This window comes from Aythya fuligula, chromosome 1 (assembly GCF_009819795.1).
Source record: "Aythya fuligula isolate bAytFul2 chromosome 1, bAytFul2.pri, whole genome shotgun sequence".
Taxonomy (NCBI): domain Eukaryota; kingdom Metazoa; phylum Chordata; class Aves; order Anseriformes; family Anatidae; genus Aythya; species Aythya fuligula.
In genome coordinates, this window is record NC_045559.1 from 42,159,280 (window position 1) to 42,181,408 (window position 22,129).

General features: G+C 37.6%; 1 protein-coding gene across 2 annotated transcripts in view; it reads right to left on the bottom strand.

Moving 5' to 3' along the window:
- The window catches only part of PPP1R12A (protein phosphatase 1 regulatory subunit 12A), a 123,778-nt gene that overhangs the window by 53,180 nt on the left and 48,469 nt on the right, over window positions 1-22,129 (bottom strand). For both annotated transcript variants that reach the window (XM_032201119.1, XM_032201110.1), the window contains exon 3: window positions 8,758-8,876. In XM_032201119.1, coding sequence (XP_032057010.1) covers window positions 8,758-8,876 — 119 coding nt within the window. The remainder of the gene's footprint in view (window positions 1-8,757; window positions 8,877-22,129) is intronic.

Genomic DNA, 22,129 nt, shown 5'->3' on the forward strand with positions numbered 1-22,129 from the left:
AAAAATACCTCATACACTGACGAAAGGGAGGAACACAATATAACATTTACAATTATACATAGCAGTTTCAACAGGTAGAAAAAAAGCTCAAGGCCTAAACAGTGCAACAGAAAAGTGGACTTGAAGAGAACAATGCATGAGTATTGGTCCATCTATGCTAACTGAACACCAACAACTTTGCAAGGAAATGGGACCCAGGAATTGTGGTTATAAAGAGTGAAAATGTAACTGAGTTGACCTCTAAGAGAAAACTCATCAGTGGATCAACCTTGTGCAGGGTCTTGAGAAATATATACTGTTCTTCTGAATTTTTATTTTCTCTTGGAGCAAAATGTAATTTTGACATGACAAAAACAAGTGAAATCTGGAAACAGGTACTGACTTACTGGATACTATCACAAACCTCAACAGTAACCTTCACAGCCTATAAAGCAGAAATTAAACTTTTTTTTTTTTTTTTTTTTAACACTAAGATATGAAATCTCTCTCCCGCTCCTGGCCTCTGAACTAATTGCACCTTTTTTCATCTGTCCCCAAACTGTTTTTTTCCAGTAGTCATTTTTGTACCACGTAACTCTTCTAACTGCCCAGCTAATCAAAACACAATATAAAGCGATCACAAACAAGCCTATGGAAACCTAGAACATCTCTTTTCAACCCTACTCTACATAATTAATTAATTTTAATTGATTTTCAAAGCCTTCATAATGAACTGCAATTTCAGGCTCTAATGTCTTCAAAGAAACTGAGCTACTCATCCTTTACAAAGCAAATGAATGCCTAGAGTATGGAAACCAAAGAAAATCCAACTCGACTGTTGCCCGTTCAGACATGCAACAGGAATTGAGCTGAGGGATAAAAAGGTCTGCATTAAAGAAATTATGAATATCATAAAAGGAAAAGACAGGAGTGATATGTAAATGATCGTATGTAATGTAATGCATCATTTCTACTGTAAAGCAGATATATATGGTAAAACAGACTACAATAAACCAGATTCCTCAAGTTTTACTAATCCACTAACAACTAAAAAGCCAGACTTGGAACAACAAACTGGCAAACCAAAAGCAATTACGCTGGCACTGCTGAAATACCCTTCAGGCAGTGGATGGCAGATTGAGGCTTGTATTACATTACATATGAATTAGATTTTCCTTGATTGTTTTTTTATAGCACAAATATAATAAAATATCTTTCACTGAGAAACCCTTTGATTAAATTAGGGTATTATAGAACATCTATTGCCATAACAAAAACTGCAATTCACTCATTATATAAGTTAAACAAACAAACAAACAAACAAACAAACAAAAAAGAAGAAACAACTTGACAATGACATGCCCAAATCAAAATTTCAATGACATCCAGACAGAATGAGTGGATGTTACATGTTTCTGGAAACATAAGGTTCCCTTTGTTTGTTTTGTTTTGTTGCCATTTTGTTTGGGGTAGCATATGACATTGCTAAACTCCCTTTTCACCCATGAAAAATGCCTGTGCTACAAGGAGGTTGAGGTGCTAATTTCTTCCCTTTTGGTATATACGTACAAGCAATACTAAGATCTAAATAGTCATTTCATGGAAAACTAAGAAAAGACCACCATACCTGAAAAAGTCATTTTTTTTTTCATAAATAATTTCAACTTTTTCTGTTTTTAAACAATATTATATAATGCAACTTCAAAACCCGAGGCTTTCCTTTTTATTCAAATTAGCTACAAGCAAATTTACAATAGACTATTTTTTGTATTCTTCAGTCAATTCAAACCATAACAGATATTCCATAGCAACAAATATGCAAAAAGGAATTTAATTGCAAAAAAACACCCACAAAGTTGGACAAAAGATTCTGTTCAGTAAGAAGATCTGGTAAAATGTTATGTCAAGGATGAATTTAAAGACATAACTTTACTATCGTAAAATAACTGAGGCAGGTAATACATTAAGCGTTTTAAGCAGTCAACTGAATTTCTAGACTCATTCACTTAATCTGCTAAAATAGTCATTTCAGCCTCCGCAATTTAATAAAAAATAATAGAAACTGCTGAAAACCCATTAATCTGGGTTAAGTCTGCAAGATACAGGAAGATATGATTGTTGAAGCACTAAGCAGAGCCTATGGAGAAGCTAAAATATTGAAAGAAAGTGGAGTAAAAATTAAAGAAATGTATGTTTCTAAAACTGTCCATCTTAACCCAATGCATGACAAATCTGAACAGAGATTAGATTTCACATATCTAAAAATCTTTAGAACTCTGACCGATATGAAGAATTAAACCCAGAAACTCTGAATAAATAATGTGTTTATAATCATGTATTCTCATTCCTCCAGAAGACTTCTACATATTGTATGTATGAACTAATGCAAACTGTAAATTTCTGGGGCCTTTACATTTCATTTTCTTTCAGAATGACAAAGCAGTGCAGATCAGCAGATCTTGAGAAAATAATTCTCTGGAGTAAAATCATTTACATTTTAGTGTTTCTTGCCAGGCACAATTATGCCAATAAGTGGTTTATATATCACGTTAGGCACACTTATGTCCATCCCCTTCTTGCATGCCAGAGTTCTAAGTGAAAATGCTCGTGGCACAAGTAACTTTCTGCAGGCGAACAATCCTACATAAATTCCTTTCAACGGAAAATTGCCCACGTGTCTGTTTGTTTTGAAGTACTTTTGAGAAAACGTTCCTCCAAAAGCCTGATCCTGAAATTCCAATGGCGAATGTTTAACCATAATTTCTACGTAGGCCTAGAGAACTAAATAATTATGTCAAAATACCAGTGCTTTGGCAGAAAAAGTAATAAATGTTAAATATAATACCCTGTGAGTATCACAAATGAATGTATCTGTGAAGCCCAAACAAGACATAAAGGCTGTACAGGACCAACAGCTGCATCAATACGTTATTTTACAAGACAGTACATTTCTGATCGTGTTTCAACAGATGAAAGTAAGAGAATCTTGCTGATCTAAATAAAACGCCTCATGGTGCTAACTGGCACGAAAATGGGTATTTCTACAAACTTTGTGTCATAGAAAAAGGGCTGTGCTCTGAGATAAGCTAAATATAGCTCCCATTATTAAATACAGCAAAGAGAACACGAACAGCCTTTATTATACCTTATATGGACCTTCCTCCTTGCTTTTGCTTTTGAGACTCTGCCCTGAGACGCCAGGGTGAAGGATCCCGCTGCTGCACCTTTCCACCACCACTTTCTGCCTCCGGCCCGTAGATGGCAATGTGCTGCTGCCTCTCGGCTCCAGCCTGGCTTCCAACTCCTCTGCATTAACCTCTGGCAGCCCAAGCACGGCTCCGATCAGTAATAATTTACAGCGAAATGCTCTCATTTCTCCTATCAAGGCGTGTCAGTCAGCAGCTGTGAGGAGGTCCGACACGCTGGGCTGCGCGGGGAGCAGACGGCGGAGCTGAGCGGGACCTGAGGCGCTGAATCAGAGCCCGAGCGCGGCTCGGCCATATAAAGGCATGTTTCATAGATACCGCCGGGAACAGCGGCCCGCTTTTTGACTTCATCGAGTTAATGTTTATATACAAACGTAATAGTTCGCATTTCAGCCGCATAAACAAAGCTGAGTTAAGCAATACATTGGAGAGAGCCTCATTACATTTACCTATAATTAAGAATGAGGAACACTGGCTTCTGCTTGGAAATGAGAAGCGGCCTGCCTCCCGCCCCAGAGGAAGTGCCGCGCTGTATCCTCACCTCCTGATTCACCTCACATCACCTCTCCCCACCAGCTCACCTCCCAAGAATGTCGCCTACCATCCAAAATAACCACTCGAGCAGTTAAAAACACTTTTTAAAAGACTTCTGATGATAAATAGCCTGCCACCACTAAAAAATGACTTCAGACCAATGCTTAAGCCTACTGAAGACTTGAAGGAGAGGCAGCATTGAGAGCTGACCGGCTTTAAATGTGATTAAAGTGGCAGCTAGGATTGTGGCCAGGGCCAAGCAAAACAGCTCTCAAGTCTGCCAGCTTTCACCAGTGCATATGAAAAGGCTTTACTAGCAAAAGACAGCTTCCATAGCTATGGTATGCTGATACGCCACAGAGCTGAAATATAAAGGGTCACATCAAGAAACTGGAAGTAGTGCTTTTAATGTAAAGGTTAAAAATGCTGTGGATTGCAGTGGCATCTATATACATGGGACTGGTCCATGATAAAGCCATCCGACATACGGAGGAAACATCAAAAAAGGTGCTAGGAGAAGTTTTTGTATAGCACGCCAAACAGTTAAAACATATGGTGTGCAAAGACTAGTTGTTCAGCACTGCACCTACGTAACTTCCATAAACCAACTACTTTTGCTACCAGTGAAGTGTTTTGTTCAGATCTGTGTCAAAAAATCTGTATATATTACTATGGCATATTTGTAATTTACCTTCTCATGAAGTATAAAATTAAATTGTGTTTTAAGCTTAAAAATAATTAAGCCATTAATTGTTCACTCTAGAAATAATGTAATAAATGTAGCTTTATTTATATAACAAAACAAATATAAAAATATTAGAGAATGTTGCAAAATTAGTCCAAATTAGACAAAATTCAGCAAAAAATCTTAATTTTCCTTTGAAGGTTCACGTAGAAAAATGCTTTCCCTATTATCAGAGTGCTGTGGCTTCGTCTATAGGATAACAAGTCCGTTAGTTGAGAATGACTGCAGAGCCCATTATATCAACGAAGGCCTGCTGTATGCTCAGCAGAATACAAGGTGGTCGCGTTGGGGGACCTGTGGCCCACATCAGAGGACACAAGAAAAGAGAGAAGCATGAACCAAGGGTCGCAGTTTAGAAGTGTTACACATAGAGATGAGAATAACTGAAGAAGGACAATAATAACAGGCAAGTTCTGTTATTTCGTGTCCAACCAAAAGGACATGTAGAACAGGAAGCTTAATTGGCATAGCTGAGCACCTCCTCTCTAGACAGTTCAGATTTTGTAATCTGAATGCTAGAACAGGATGCGCAAACACTTTGGATCCTTCTCTGTATTAAGCCTGCAATGTCACATAGAGCTGAATTGTATCCTATTCTATCATTTCTGTCTGTGAATTTAGCATCTCCAGAAGCTCCCATTTTTAGTGCTGTCGTTAGATATATAAGTCAATGTTTGTGAAAATTGGTCATAAATACAAACAAACTAATGAAGGCTGAACTGAAAGACTCTGATTTAAACTCGTCCTATATAGACTCAAGGTCTGCAGAAGCAGCAAAAAAAGGATAAGCTAGCATGGTGATTCTCCTCAGATCTCTAACAGAAACAATGTCAAACATCATCACTTCAAAATATCTGAAATCACAATGAATCAGATCAGAGTGATCCACAAAATAGCCCTGACTGCTGATGCCAATATGTAGGAAGCCATACTCATCACATTAACTAAGCAACACACACAAAAAAAACCACTATAATAAGTGTAGGAACACATTAAAAAGTTGCCAAAGGCAAGAATGAGACAGAAAATGTCTACATAATTGTCATGCTGCATGTTATACCTACACAGGGGTAAGATTTTTGGTACCCAGATTTGTTCCTTTTCAAAATAAATTGGCTTATTTTCCACTACCAGTAACACTGAAATAGGGTTTAATGTTCCAGAGACCCCACAGTCAATTTGGTTTATCAAAACTGCAGTATTGCTTTATTTTATACAAGGAGCAATGGTAAAGTTGGAAGCATATTTGCATTTAACCACATGTACATTCAAAGATGAAACTGTCACAATACATCAGTGTTAACTCCCCACTGACATAAATGATTATTTTAGAAATCTGAACTTTTCTAGCTACAACATATGTACAATTGGGCACTTTTCAAGTGACCATGATCATGGCTAAACAGTCATTCTGTATGTAATACTACTTTATGTGCAAGTTAAGGATGCCACCAAATGCACATTATTTTATGCTGGCTCCTGTGTCTTGTAATTTATTAAGATATACACTTCCATTTTATATTCAGATTCATACCCTTTCTATTCCATCCTCATTTACAATCATTAAATATTTCCTGTGATTTTATCCCTGCAGGTAAAAACCCTTAGTTTTACATTACATGCCTTCTTCCCTATTTCTACAAAACTGCAACTCCTAAGTGGTCTTGCAGTCAAAGAAGCTAGGTAGAATATATATATATTCTATATACACACACACATATATATACACACATACCTTACATATGAAAGAATATGTATATATAAAACAGTGAAAAGAATAATTTATATAAAACAAAGCACACGTGAAATACCTAGGTTGAAACCCTACAAAACTAGTTCTAGATAGATTTAACAGCAAAGAATATAGACCTTTCCAAGTTCTGTAACAGGTCTATAAGCAAGCATTAATACCAGTTCCAAGTATACATGCACATATGTGCGTGTGTACACACACACACATATACACACATATATATATTTATGTATGTAGGTTAGACTTTAGAGCACTGTTAGCACCAGGAAGGCAGAAATGCTGTCACAAATGTTCGAAGTGTGGTCACTCTTCAGGACAACACAAAGTCCCCTGTTCTCCAGAGGGCAGTCAAACCACTGCAAAGCGGAGTCCTAGGAAGTTTCTCACCTTACATGGTGCCTCCCTCAACCAATATATTGCTTGAATCACCACAGAGAGACCAGTCTTCTGAAAAACCTTTAGCCAATCCAGTAACTGGCATAAACATGTAGCAGGAATGCTTGAAAAATAGGTTTTCCCTAGCAACTGAAATTCAGTATTTTAAAATAGCCTGGATTATCCCTTTGGAAGCTAACAGCTACACTGTGGGAACATCTCCTTTCTTCTCAGGCTTGTAACAACAGTGCCATAGATATTCTACTGTAAGCTTTATAAAATATGTAAACTACACTGAAATTTTCAATTAATTGTGCCATTTAGTTCAGGTTACCAATGCTGATTTTACAATTGGGCTGTTCAAAATAATTACATTTGAAAAAAGAATAAAAATTAATGTTGAACCTGCACTATAAAAATGTACATAAAAACTTATAACAATATATTATCATTAACATAAAAGGGAGGTTTTACAAGATAATTCTTTTTCTGAATTATGTCAGTTTTACAAAGAACTACAGCCAATCAATATAGCATGCCAGTAAAGTCAAACGTATCAAAAACTACCCAAAGAATTTAGGCTGAGGTACATGCCAGAAGTGACTCTCCAGCAAGAATTAACAGTATTCTTAAAGAAAAAAAAAAAAAGAACTGTGCTTTTTTCCAAACTAATTAAAATAGACAAAAAATATTCATATCTATCTAATTCCGAGTCTTTTATGTGCTAGCTATAAGAACTATCAATTAAAATTAAGTTAACAGCAATAAATAATTGAATCAAAGCCTTTGTTGAATCTACAGTCTGCTTCTATGTATTAGCACCCATCTCTTATTTTCTGTATATCGTGTCACCACTTTCTTTTCAACATTTCCTTTGGGCATTAAACAGGTTTAAGCGTACAAATTAAATCATGACAAAGCCTGAAGCAATTCTTGTCTACTATTACGTTATGTAAATCTGTTTTAGAGATATAAAATCAATGCTACAAAAAAGTAATGTAGGAGGAAGACTTTTAAGAGAGAGTAAGATGGCCAGAAGTAATGGAGATGCAGGTCCCTAGCACGCCCCTCACAAAGGCTCTGTCTTCACAAACTGACATCATCCTTCAGCGTATGATGTAACTCAGACTACACCATCCCTCTTCTTGTATTTAAGAGTTTTGGGATAGTAATGCATGTCTATCAGATTCAGGACAATGAGTCAACAACATCTGAATGTTCTCCCATCTGTGGAATGGGAAAACCTGAAATTTTCAAAAACCCTGGAAAAACCACTAGAGGATTGCAAAATGGGAAATAGCAATGTAAGGAGGTAAAAAGGATCAGAGAAAAATGAATCAGAGAAAAATGAATCCATATGCTTCTTTAGAGGCCAGTCCCTCTTGCAAAGATGTCACTGCTAGCATTGCCCTAGCCATTTTATAGAAGTAAAGTGGACATATTTAGGATATATGTTTTAAAATGATACTATCAAAATTTGATACTTTTCCATTAACTGTTACATGAATGCTCACCTGCATGGTGCTCTCAGGAGGGCACACAAATTACCAGAGAGCTTAAAGTTTCCTGACTGGTTGTCAGACCTAAAATAGTTTAAGAATCCTTATCCTAACAAGTAGTTTCAGACATTTGGCATAGTAGAAGGGTGTTCGAAAGGTCAGAACTAGATGCAAAGGGTGGTTTATGTAACACGGTATAGTTGTTTACTCTTGTTTCAGTTATTCTAGGCTTTCAATGGAAAGGAGTTCCCTTTGGGCTGGATTCACTTCATGCTAACACTGACATCTGAGTCACCCTAAAAGTGCCTATTTCCCTCCCACGGTAATTTACTTCAGTACAGATGTCTTGCTTCAGACACAGTTTAAAGCTGGGATATAGCAGTCTACATCCCAGATGGACTGTATACCACCCATACTATCTGAACACCAGTTATATTCTGTTGAGGTGAGTGAATATAAGAATGCAACCAACACCTTAGTTCAGTGCTTCCAAGTTCTTTCTTCTCAAAAGGCTGGGATGACTTAAAATGCCTGGAACACAGCTTTAGCACTGTACATTGTATTGACAACCCTCTTTAAAAAATAATTGAATTTAAAGTTGCTAATTTAACATTTAGCATATTTAGTGTTCAACAGACAAAAACAGCTTTTCATATTCAAAATTACCTTGTCTATTTACTTCATTCTGAAGCAGCTCTTCCATTGCTTCTTCTTCAGCAATATCTAATGGAGTGTCTCCTTCACTATTTACAGCTCCTACATGTGCTCCTTGGCTAATTAAATACCTGCCAATAGAAAAACAAACTTTTTGGTAAACAAGAAGAGAACATGAACTTCAACATAATAAAGCTGATGTAAAAAATAGCAGCCACCAGGATATCACATGCAATGGATATATATACATACACATACAATTAATAGAAGCAACCGTATTTGGTATAAGCAAAAAAAAACCCTCATGACTACCCTACAATCCCTGAATACCTGTACATCTTTTTATCATACTACCCATTTACATGAATAGAACTTCAGTTTGCCGCAAGGATTTCCAATCATATTTAAATACACACTTACATGAACTGAAAGAAGAAAATGGTTAGGTGATGAACAAAAGCAAACATACAAACAATGGCTGAAACACCAACACTCATGAGCTCCACATATTAAGCCACTCTTCCTAAAGCATCCATATTTAGTGGCACATCATCTTTCTATAATCATTCTTTCTATACCCATATATTCCTTGGAATGATGACTCTTAGTCTCTAAGCCAGGTTCATAAATTTAATAAAACGAAAATCACCTCTGGTCCAAAGTATTCCCAAAGTTAGCTTTTGTTGGGGAAATGAGAGAGAGAGGAAGCAACAGTACTTTGCACTCTATTCAAGTCCCACGTGTCTAACTGGTTTGTTATTGGAAGTACTGCTATCTTAGGATGCAACAACCTGGACTCAGTGGAATTGATTTCTGAATTTCATATTAAGTCAAATGGATGGATTCCAACAATAAATCAAGAAAGGATTAAGTTATTTCACAGTTTTAAACCATAAGCCTATGAAACTACTGAGAACCTACTGCATAAAATGTAGTCAGCTTCTAAGAAGAAATGAACAATACAGAACAGTCTTACACTTTCCGGCCAAAACATTTCTATTTCCCTAACAAATTAAACTGTTTGAGCCACAATAGCACTCAGTAAAAGCATGACATTACAAACACACCTTCTGTCCTACAGAGCTTAATTTACACCTTCCATATATTTGAGGGAAAAAAATAAAAGGAAATACTCAGACCTGAAGAACTAGTTCCCCACTTGGTAACAGGTATCGGAAATCAAAAGTGCTTTTTTAGCCTCACTATGGTGGAATGTCAAATTATGCAGAAATCAATCACAAAATTAATCCACCACTCATACAAATAATTGAAAATATTTCTATTTAACTACTGCCAGCTATTAATGACAGATTCCAGATCCAGGATAATTTTTTCCTTATCTTTATTCAACAACTTGGAGCTTCAAGTATCCTCCTCCTCTTTTTTTTCTGATGTATGATTTTAACAGCACTTGTTATTAAACCTCTGCAATTAAGTCAAGAAAAGGTAATGACTGACAGGCCACAAAATGGAAATGAATTCCCAGAAGTGTAACTGTATCTTCTGGGACACATACCATCAGTTGACACTACTAGCTTTGATGCTGGTATGTTGTGCTGTTTTTATTCTATTCCTCTTGAAAGAGCATAGCTGTGACTCTTAACCTCTCTTGAGCTTAAAGAATTAACTTCTGCTTGAATGAAAAATTAATTCAAAGTAACTAAATTTCTCAACAACACTAGTTCCACTGTTTTGAGAGTTACACAGCATTTCAGGTTACACATCAGATAATTGCTATACAGGGTATTTGCTGAACAGGCAAAAAAAACGGGAAACCTAACTTTCTAGCAATGTCAAAACTTTGGACTCAAAAACAAAGTCAACCACCAACAATAATATCCTTATAAAAAAAAATCCCAAGTCAGCATTCAGGTACTTTTTAATTTCCTTTTTCTAAAATAAACATAAAATTGGTTCTTATAAAAAGTGATTTTACCTGTTTCTACCTAATGCCTGGAGGGAAAAAATAAGCTACTTTTGCAAGGAAAATACGTACCTTATTGAAGTGGTTGTATTTTGTTCAACCTGTTCATTCAGTTCTAGACATATAGATAAAAGGATACAGTGCGTAAGATACAGGGCATAAGACTACTCCTGATAAAAGGAGCAAGCAGTGCATAAGAAAGTGCAGGGAATGAACAAAAGGCTATAGTAATACCTCAGAAAGTTATTTAGCCATGTGAACAACTTCATGGTTTTTACTTTAAAGTAAAATCCAAAAATAAAGCACCTTACACATCAAAATGAGACCAGCCAAGTTGGAGGATCAGTAGGGCTGGAGAAGTGGAGCTACTGAGTTCCCCTTTGCATGTGCTTACAGGGTTTTGGTTTTACTGGGTCAGAAAAGGAAGAACCATCTGATGAAGAAATGAATTGGTGAACCTGCTCCAAATTCACATTTGAATTGAAGGGATGGAAGAAGTAGGAGAAAGCTGACTTGCTGGGGAAATGAGAATATCTCTGTGGTGATGGTCCCTTCTCAGCCTTCCCTTGGCCACTCCATCCAGGGATCCCCCCTGCTACCCACACTGCAGGGATGAATAATGAAATTGGAATACCCAGTCTAAAAAAATACTCAAATGCCAACTCTTCTGAAGAAACCTTCTAAACCTGCTAATGAAAACAAATGTTTGTTCTGTTTTTCACGCCATTCAGTAACAGATGTCCCTAACCTGAACAAGTTTATGCATTTGTTTATTTTCCTTTACAGTAATAATAGTTTCAGCAAAGCAATGACAAGGTTCAGATGGTGCATGAAGTTACCCTGGTGCCTACAGGATGGTAGCTTTAATTAGGAAACCTGGCACTGCCACGGGAAGGGAGCACAATCATTTCAGATGTGTAGGTGGCCTGGCTCTGCATCATGTACAGAAAACAGACTTGGTAAGTGAGATCAAGAACGATGCTCCATGTTTTTAAGGCATAGCTGAGCAAAACTCAGTACAAAAACAGCCCTACAAATCAGAAGATTTATTTTTTAAATCACTTTCCAACTGAACTGTACTTCAAGCTGAATGTTAATTAAAATATTATGACTTTGAATATGGGCATATTTGACATTTCAGTTATTCCAGTACCATATAACTGAAATTTTCAGATGCAACAACATATTATTTTGTGTAGGTATGTATGCATATTTAAAAAGTTATCCACGTTTCAAAATGAAAGCAAAAAATTGCTTTTTAAAAGCTTTATCAAATAGTTATTACTTTCAAATTGAAATTTCACCTTTCTAAAGTAAGTAAGCAAAATATAACTTTAATTTCCTCGGCTGATACGTAATCGATACATCCACATGGTATACAGTGAAAAAGAATCTGGAACAGTGCAACAAAAGTCTAAAACTGTGGCCTTTGATACCAAGTCCAGAAAGAGGCGCTTTATGCAAAGTAGGATGCAATAGAAAAGTTTTTTTAAAAAAAAGGACCCCCACAGTCACCCACTTATAAAATATTTTGGAATGGCACTTAAATTTGCATCTTTTGTAATTTGTTTGTTGTGCTATAGCTATGTTCAACAGACAGCTATAAAAGAATAATTCAGGAAAATATGGCAATTTATACAATATTCTGGTAGGTGCTCATTCAAAATATAAGTAAATGAGAAGAGAACAGTAGTTTGATCCATATCATGCTTATTTAGGGGGACAAAGCTTTCAAGTGTAGATATTCAATTTACAGCACCTATTTTAGATACCGCTGTGGTCCAAGTATAAAGAAGCACAAGCATCCTACAAATACCAGGGAAGACAAGAGCAGGAAAACAAAATTGTCCCTGACACTTTTACCCTGAAGTTTCCACGATAAGTGTTATGCAGTCTGGGTAAGGCTGGAAGAACAAGTTTGCTTTTGTGATAGCACTGCCTTAGGAAGGTGAAAATACTTCTACCTGAAATCTCTGTTTTAGGAATCGTTGCTACATATTCCTCAATAACTATAGAAGTATAAGCTAATGAGTTAATAAGTTAATGACCTTGAAAAAAAAAAAGATGAAGTGTTTATTTAAAATCACTATTATGTAACAGAGACTCCTATCACATTATGAGAAGTACATTTTAACTTTTTTTATAAAGAGATGGGATCTCGGTATCCCTGAGACAATAAATAATAACTCTCTGAGATTACTGTATGAAAGTCAGTGAGTCCTTACCGAAACTAAGTTCAGGAACTGCAAGTTAAAAATCTTACCCTGCAACTTGGCCTACAGTCTGAATAAAAATAAAAGGAATAATCATCTTCAATTGATGATTCTTTAGGTTGAAAATTTATTAACAAAATGCACATAGAGACACAAAGTAAGCTGAGAGGAAGATGCCTCTCTGAAGACAGTACATACAAACTCAGTTATTTAGGAAGCATTTCCTTCTGAATCTCAAACTTTGGATTTTCTGAACTTCTTCAGTTGCAACCAGCTTGCTATGCTCAGAAAGTATTTTAATATTATTTACTTCGGCAAAAGAAAGGGGCATTCATTTACATTCAAACCTTGTCCCAGTTCACCATATCTGGAAACAAGTTTGTGAAGTAATTAGGGATATAATTAACTTTAAGTACTTGCTGAACCTGAAGGTCACAAAAACCATGGCATGCAAGAGGCAGGGCAGAGACGTGGCTCCTGAACTGATTCAGTTCATTACAACTGCTTGCTGGACTCACCAGGAGCTCAGCAGCAGAAATGAGCACTGCCTGCTGCCTCGTCAGACCACTGGACAGGATCCTCTAACCCCAAAAATGTGAGGAGAGGGACCCTCCTAAAACATCTCTTATATTTGAAATAAGCAAGTCTAGGTTGGCCTTGCAGGGAAACAAGATTTAATGCTAGTGGGGCACCAACCAACAGCACAACTGATCTCCTGAGCTTTTAACTAATTACCCATTTCAGATAAGCCCAGCTGTTTGTTTTTTTTTTCTTCTTCTTTTTTTTTTTTTTTTTAAATCCAAAGGTGGTGGAGTTCAAGTTAATTCCACAAGAGCCTTAACTGAATGATACCGTGGAGCCAAAGATGGAAAAAGTGTCACCGTGTTCACAGCAGCTGTACAATCATTTGCAGGCACAAACAAACCAAACATCTGCCCCTGAGTTCACAGGAGGTAAAAACAAATTAAAAAGTTGCAAATCTTTGGAATATATATTTTATTTGCCTTCTTTTAGCACAGCTTGCCAATTTATTTTGCTGTATTTTTTGAATAACGTCTCAAAAAACTTTTAAAAGCACATCCTTGTAAATCATTCAAATTACTACTAAAAAGACATCAAAATCTGGCCAAACAATCAGACTTTCAAGCCACATCTAACAAGTTGAAACTATACAATTTTAATATTGCTCTTTATTTTTAAGTTAAAGTACACTAAAACTGTAACTCCTGATCCTTTTGAGACCTTCTATTGGTTGGAGTGTCTGGGAATATTTCTTCATGTAACCCCTACCAGAAGAGTTTCACTTCAAATTTAAATTCTTGACAGCACTGTTATTAACTCAGACCAAAGTGGAAATGCTACCTCAAGCTGCCTAGCCCTTCTCAAAACCATTTCTGGTTTGTTTAGCTTTTTGTTTTGTTAAATTTACAGCAAAAATATATAATACGTAAGGCAGCAAAGCAGTAACTACCTGTACACAACCTGGGTAACAAGATATCGAGAGATAGGATCACAGACTCTACCTGATTCTTGCACCGTTCAGGTGCACTGCTCAACATAATCACTCAGAACAACAGATTAAAGACAGGCCTTTTAAAATTTAAAACCAAAACACAACTTAAATCATACAAAATTGAAGCAAATACCCAACATGAGGCAAGTGCCTCACAGCTGTCACTACAGAGCCAAGTTCTCATTGCCCCTTGAGGTGACACAGGCCAGGCAGCAGGCCGCTCTGCACAGCCGGGGCCTCTTCACTCTCTCCAGTGACCACCTACAAATAATTTCCCCTTTTCCCCTCTCTATACAGATGAAACACTCCTGCAGTTGCCTTTTCTCCTGAGATGTATTAATCTGATGTATTTAATGTATCAAATGTATTAAAGAAGAAAATGAAGGCTCCGTGTTAAATACTGGAACCAAAACCACACACATTTCATTGGGCCTAGAATACTTTGTGCTGAATGATTTGAAGACTGATGTAGAAGAAATCAAGTGGCCTGAGAAACAAGTCAAGTTCACAGGAAGTCTTACTCAGGAACTTTGCAAACTGCCATCTTATGCTGTCAGCCACCGCTGTGTCTCAACCTGCTGTCTCTGAACATTCAGGATCAAGTTGAAGCAGACTTAAGGAGACAGGCCACAATGAAGCCATTTAAGCTACTATTTAACCATAATAAAACTCAGGAATTTTTAAGGTTATGCTTCTTTGTAAATTCTAGAAGATTCTCGATCACATCTTTTTCATTTGGGAGAAAAGAAGCTGCAGCACTTCCTGAAGAGGACTGTTCCCCTAAGAGCACTATGATCAGCGAGCACCTACACAAAGCACCAGGTTAAATAAGGACAATTAGGATTATTTGGCAAAACTAGATAATTATTTCTCCTGAAATGCATGAGTGAAAGATTTTTAGACAGCAGATATATCAATCAGAGATATCAGGTGAATTTATGTTTTCTTCTTGCAAACTACAAAAATTAAGAATTTCAAGTGGGTAGAAGCATTTTTTTTAAATAAGTAAGAAATGGGAAATTGGAAAATGAAAAAGAAATGGGAAACAGATGACCAAAATTGTTTAAGAAAACAGCAAGTGACAATTTCTTTTCATTTTTCACTAGTCGAATCCAAGTTTCAGAGTACGTTTTTTCTAAATTATGGACCAATTTGAAAAGATTTTTATATCTTTCACTATGCAAGAGACAGAAGCAAATCCAGCTTGTTCTGATTCTCCCTCTTGAAGCTGTTGTGAAAGCGCCTTGAACAGCTACGCACCTTTGCTTCAAAATTACCAAATACTCCCAAAGCTAACCAAGTAGTATGTCACGGAGATGAGAAAAAAAAATCCACTCAGCAAACAGCTCTTTCTATTGATTCTAAGTAATATATATGCATACTAATACATTTATGAAGACAGTACTCCAAAATGTACCAAACCAACATTGAGCTCTCCCTGCACGTAGGTGGCTGTCCCTAGCCCCCACTGTAGCTGGCACACCCAAGGAAGCGCAGTAACTAGAATCACATCTGTTTTCCTTTTCGGTATGCAGGAACATGGAAGAAACAGTGTAAATATCTAAACAGAAACTGGTTATTCTTAGTCCTGAGTTCCAAGTAACCTATGAAAAAAGCCAGCAATAAGCTCTAGAAATACTTGTACGTAGGTGGCTACCTAAATATTAACTGCACAAAGATGGAACAGTAAAAATTCCTACCCGCAGCAAAAGAAAAGCAACTAAGCCTGCATATTTTATTGTATCCATATAGAGGAAAGACATACGAGGGGTGGCAGAGCAGTGTTTAGGTGAAAGTAAACAGTAACTGAGACGAGGGAAGTAGGAAACATGAAGAAAGCTATATAGGGAAACATGCTAGAACATATTCCTCCCCCCCCTAAAAAAAAATGGAGCCTGGTACTGACAGAATGAATACAGTGCAAAAACTTTAGTCAAACAGAAAGTAAAACAAAAAAGTATTTTTAAAGAGCATATTGAATGTTAATTTCATTATGCTCTCTGTGAACAAGTGTTTCCCCTCTTTATTTTGAAGTCTTTGAAAATTAAGCCACACTTTTTATGCTAGCTAATGAGGCATGCTGATTTTTCAAGCTTGGGCATATGAAATTTTATAGCAAATACTTTCAAAATTAGCATGATTTTTTAAACAAAACAAAGCAAAAAAAAAAAATCAACCAAGTTTTAAGCTATCAGAACAACATGTTTTGAAGTCTAACATTCTCAAAAGATACGAGAAACAATGAAACATAATAACATATGTCAGCAAAAATACATGCGGTTTTTCAACCACAGATAACTGGTTTTCTGATTTTTTTCTCCAGAAATACTGTTTGTTATCTAAATTTGATTATTTTTCTTGTATTCTATTGTGCAAAAATGAAGGTTAATTTTGACAAATATCTTGCCCCTTCAAAAGAGTACAGTAACTTTAACTCATGATGCTCTCTGTGCTCAGGATGCTTTCCTGTAGTAAATTTGCAAGCATTTATGGTGTTCTAAGGAAGTGTCACCAAGGTGAGTATCTAGGACTGAGTTATACTGGTTGAAAAGAGCCAACAACAGCATGGAAGCAGAAGAGGAGGAGGAAGAAGGAAATGTTGCTGCTGCCCACTCTGCTCAACTAACTGCTCACCAGAAAGAGGTCATCACACAGCTAGCGTGCATCATCCCTCCTGCCTTGAGCTAAAAGTAGCATTGCTAGATTTGACTACAGTAGCACCACAGATACTGATTTTTAGCTGCTTCTTTTTATTATAGCAGAAATTATGAGGACAGACTTAAGCTGACAACCTTATTTTCCTCCAACAGTGATGTGTTGGCATGTACATCAAAGAAATTTAAACCAAGACCAATTCTGAAAACCCCTTTTACTGCACTTAAATAGATATTAGCACGGATATAATCACTACACCATAGAACTTATCTTGTTTATAATTATTTTATGCAATAATATAGTGACCAAACCTCTATATGGAGCAACATTACCTTCATAGTACAGCTTTTAGCATCACCCAGAAGTACTATATGCAGTCTGAGCCCTCACTAAGTATCAGCAATCTGCAATGCATAGCAGCTGTGCACCTGCCCTTTGAATTCCTTGAAAAAAATTGTGTCCAAAAGAAACTTATTCTTTATACAAAAATTTGGTGAGTAGTACCTCATCTGCAATTAAGAGGTGCTGATAATTATAATTCCCTTTTTATACTTTTATCTTGTCAGACCCACTGTTTATAAACAAAATTGCATTTCTGTATCTTCATATCTGAACTGTATCCAAGAAACTCCACTCTCACTAATGCACAGCAGCCTCGTATCTCTACAGACACCACACTATATTTACACAGATTTCAAAAGAATTCAAGCAGCTTTTATCCTGCCCCAGTAAGGGATAAGAAGACTAGAAAAATACACACAGATTAAGATCACTTGCACTCGAATGACGTAGCTTAGGATATCCAACAAGAGGCACAGCTGTAAGAAAGGGTAAGTAAGTGCACAAATTGCGTTAGTGTCATTAGAAAGTGCACTGGATGTTGCAGAAGAGGGTCAAACTCACAGCAGAGTAAACATTAATTTAAAAGCTGAAAGAAAATGAGGTGCAAGAAGTGACAACCTACACCACACCCATGTTTTCTCCAAGAAAACCACATTCAAAACCAACACCTTTCCATATTTATCACTCAGCTGCTCATATTTAATTAACTTCACAAGTCGTAGTTAAGGTATCTATTACAAATTGTTCTTGGGATACCAATAAAACCTATGCTGTGTGATAAACAAGTAAGATCTTTCCTATGCATATAACATCTCAAAGCAGGATGTTTTTTTAGACACCACCCACCATTTTAAATTACTTTTCAGACAAAAAAAAAGAGTGCTCTGAGCTTTACACTGGCCATCAGTCCCTTGACTTTTCATTTGACCCAATGAACAGCTAAAGCATATTATAAGAAAAAAGATACCTTCTACTAAATCATATAGCCTTGAAGAAGGTATTTCCAAACTTAAAAATCTGTTAGATTTACTTCTGAAACAACAGAACTGCAACATACAATATTATCAAATACTATGGGGCACAAGTGGAGATGCATTCAGTGAGCCAAGCTGAAGAAGGCAGCTCCAGAGCACCAGAGCTCAGCCTTTCTTCACAAGAGAGGTGCTCCAGCCCCTTGATCATCTTTGTGGCCTCCTCTGGACTTGCTCCAGTCAGTCCATGTCCTTCCTGTGCTGGAGGCCCCAGAGCTGAGCGCAGGGCTCCAGGTGGGGTCTCAGGAAAGCAGAGCAGGAGGAAAGCCCTCTCCCTCACCCTGCTGCCCACGCTGCTTTTGGTGCAGCCCAGGACAAGGTTGCCTTTCTGAGCAGCAGGCACACATTGCTGGCTCATGTTGAGCTTTTCATCAACCAACACCCCCAGGGCCTTCTCTTCAGGGCTGCTCTCAATCCATTTCCCACCCAGCCTGTATTTGTGCTTGGGATTGCCCCAGCCCAGCTGCAGGACCTTGCACTTGGCCTTGTTGAACCTCACGAGGTTCACACAGGCCCACCTCTCAGGCCTGCACAGGTCCCTCTGGATGCCATCCCTGTCCTCCTGCACGTCAACCACACCACACAGCTTGGTGGCATTGGCAAACTTGCTGAGGGTGCACCCAATCCCATTGACTGTGTCACTGAGAAAGATATCAAACAGCACTGGGCCCAACACAGAGCCCTGAGGAACACCACTTTTAATTCTGCTCTTCCGGTTAGCCTTTCCTTGTGTTCTTCCAAGTAGCATCTTGTATCCGTATGAAACCGTTCACTCACCATGTAGCACTTCTATCACTCCAAACTCCGAATCAGTTTGCACAGTTTGCATGCGGTTTACATCAGACCACCAACATCACTGGCACACACAAATCAAAACTTCCTATTATCCTCCAAAGATCCATTTCTGGACATACCACTAGTAATATCACTTCATGCTCTGTTAATTAAGTCCGTAACTGAGAAGAAATCTAATGGAGAAGGGAACCATTCCCAAAAGTTTTTGTCAGTCTGCTTTGCCTAAATAATATCCTCCTCCTCTAGGATTACAATGGGTTACAGTAAAGGAGTTGATATTAAAAACTTTCCCGTAAGTAATTGCTCCAGATGATTAAGTCAGCAAACCTTAGAGAGAAATATATTAGAAACAACTGCTCTGAAAGCTATTTTGTGGCACCACCACTCTTGTATATTGCAGAAGAACATTCAACAGCACCAGCTGGTTCAGGCTTATGACGTGGGGGAACAAGGAGAGGACTCCATCTCAGCACAGACAGTGCTCCGCAGGCAGGCTTCTGATCAGAGGTACAAGCTATGTCTGAAAAGCAGCCCAGACATTTTTTTTTTTACTGCCCGCATATTTGTGCCAACTGCTGCTGGCAAGCCAGATCAGCTCACTGATCCAAAAGAGAATAAGTCCTCCCAAACCCCCCAAGGCTAGTCTTACACTAATAGTTACCACGCTGCTGGGTGATCATTAGGTACTGTAAGAGGGGGGGGGGGTAAGAGTCCCGAGCCTGTGGAGGGGGGGAAAGCGGGGAGAGAAAGGAATGTTTGCCCATTTCTGCAGCAGCCTCAAGTTAGATCACACTGGGTGTGTTGTGAAACTGCCCTGAATCCCCTTCACTAGGTGCTGCCGGAGGAGCACTGGGACCAAGCTGGAAGAGGCAGGAGCCACTATCACCCACCCCAGATGGCAGTCCCCACAGGGCAGTTAGTAGGTCAAGTAAAGCACCTGTCACTGAGCACTGATGTATTCAGCTGCAGGTTTGCAGGTCTGTCTCACTCGCTGCATGCATGACAGCAATCACTCACGTAGTCTTAATGGGTTGTTACTAAAATAGAGAGATCTCGGGTCACTGGCTTGCAGAGGTTTCAGCAAACACGTCTGGCTGGCTTCACTTACAGGTGGCTGGAGCCCGGAGAAACGGATGGGCGGCAGCAACAAGGCAGTGGCCACACAAAAGCTTTTTCAAGTGAGCTTGACATACTGGGGCAAGGAGGGGAGACAACACAGGAAACTCTGCGCCCTTTTATATTCTTTAAATAATGAGGCTGTCCAAACCACACATAGTACTCAAAATATGAGCAAAAGGTTATCTTCATGTTCTGTTTTTTTTTTTTTTTTTTTTTTTTTTTTCCCTTCTCTCTGCCCTTATACTTCTTAACAAGGGATCAGCATTTTTGCTGAAGAATTAGTATCTTAGGAGGTGCACAACGTTACCAGATTTTCAGGAATTTAAACCATCAATGGCAATCTGGGAAGCAAGAAGCGGATCTTGCAGCACTTGAATTCTGTGATCTAGTTATGAAGAAAGAGCATTAGAAACATCATAGCAGTAATGTCTTTGGAAACAAACACAATTACAGAGTCATTCCTCGACTGGACTCCATCTAGACTACAAAGGTATGATTCACCTGCGGCTTTATTAACTAGATTTCATACATCCGTTCTGCAGAGCCCAGAAGAAAATGAATAGATGATCTCTGTAAGGTGCTGGAAACAATTTATATTAACTTCAAAGTGCTAGGAAGACTTTGAAAGTTTGCAGTATTTTGGGAATACTTATTAGCAAGCACAGATTACAAATGATTGAGGAAGCATGGCCATTAAGTGCTGGCAGAGAGTCACATTTGCTAATTACACCAGAGGGCCATGGAAATGGGTAGCCACTGGCTGCCATTGAGAGGGAAAACATTTCATCATACATTTAAGCAAGATCGTGGCAATTTTGCGTATTTCAAACTGATGAGTTTTGAGTTTTAGCATTTAAAGAAAGAAATTTTAGGGAATTCAGAAAAATCTAATATAGATGAAAATTAAGTACAAACAGGAAAAAGGTTACTGTGAACCAAACATTTCTTTCACACAACTTGACAACAAGGAAGGAAATATAGGGGCATTATTTGATGATTTCAAGTTCATCCCAGCGTTGTACATTGAGTTGTATGACACTCCTCAGTTCAAGAAGCATAAGCTATCTGTGAAGTTTCTAATACAGGAAAGCACATTATCTACTGGGTACTAATATCTATCATGATAAACAATATTCATTATAAAAACCCTATTCTTACCTCGAGACATCTCCCTCCCCCTCTTTTTCTGCACAAAAGTGTAACTGTCAGTTGAAGAACTGAATTTTGTGTTATTTTTGAGAAAAACACATTTCTTACATTTCCTGAAAGATGCACTTTCTTCCATTCTGGTGAAAATGAAAGGACATTCGCATTTAAGTAGTAAAACTATACGATTGCCTCTGAATACTCACAAGCAAACTCAAAACACATCAGCTACACACAACCAGGCATGGTACACAACCACAAGAAAACGTATTCTTAACACATACTCTTTCAAAACCAAAGAAATTTATGCCATTTCAGATTTATTTTACATTAATCTGGTACAATACAAAGCATTGTAAAGAGCAAGCAATTTAATATTCTGTTTCTTAAATGCCAATTTGAACTGCTTATTGCTAATCCACTACATTTTTTTGCTTTCTAAAGAGGAATTTGATTATTCCCCAACACTGAAATAACATACAGGCTTTTAAACTGAAGAGGAAATCTATCACATAAAACAATTCTTTACATCGACCCATCCAGTTTTACTAGATGAGTTAATGTTTCAGTAACAGCTAACTGTAAGGGTCCTAACTGTTAAATACCATCTTAATGCATACACAAAATTTCTGTTAAAAGTGCTTCT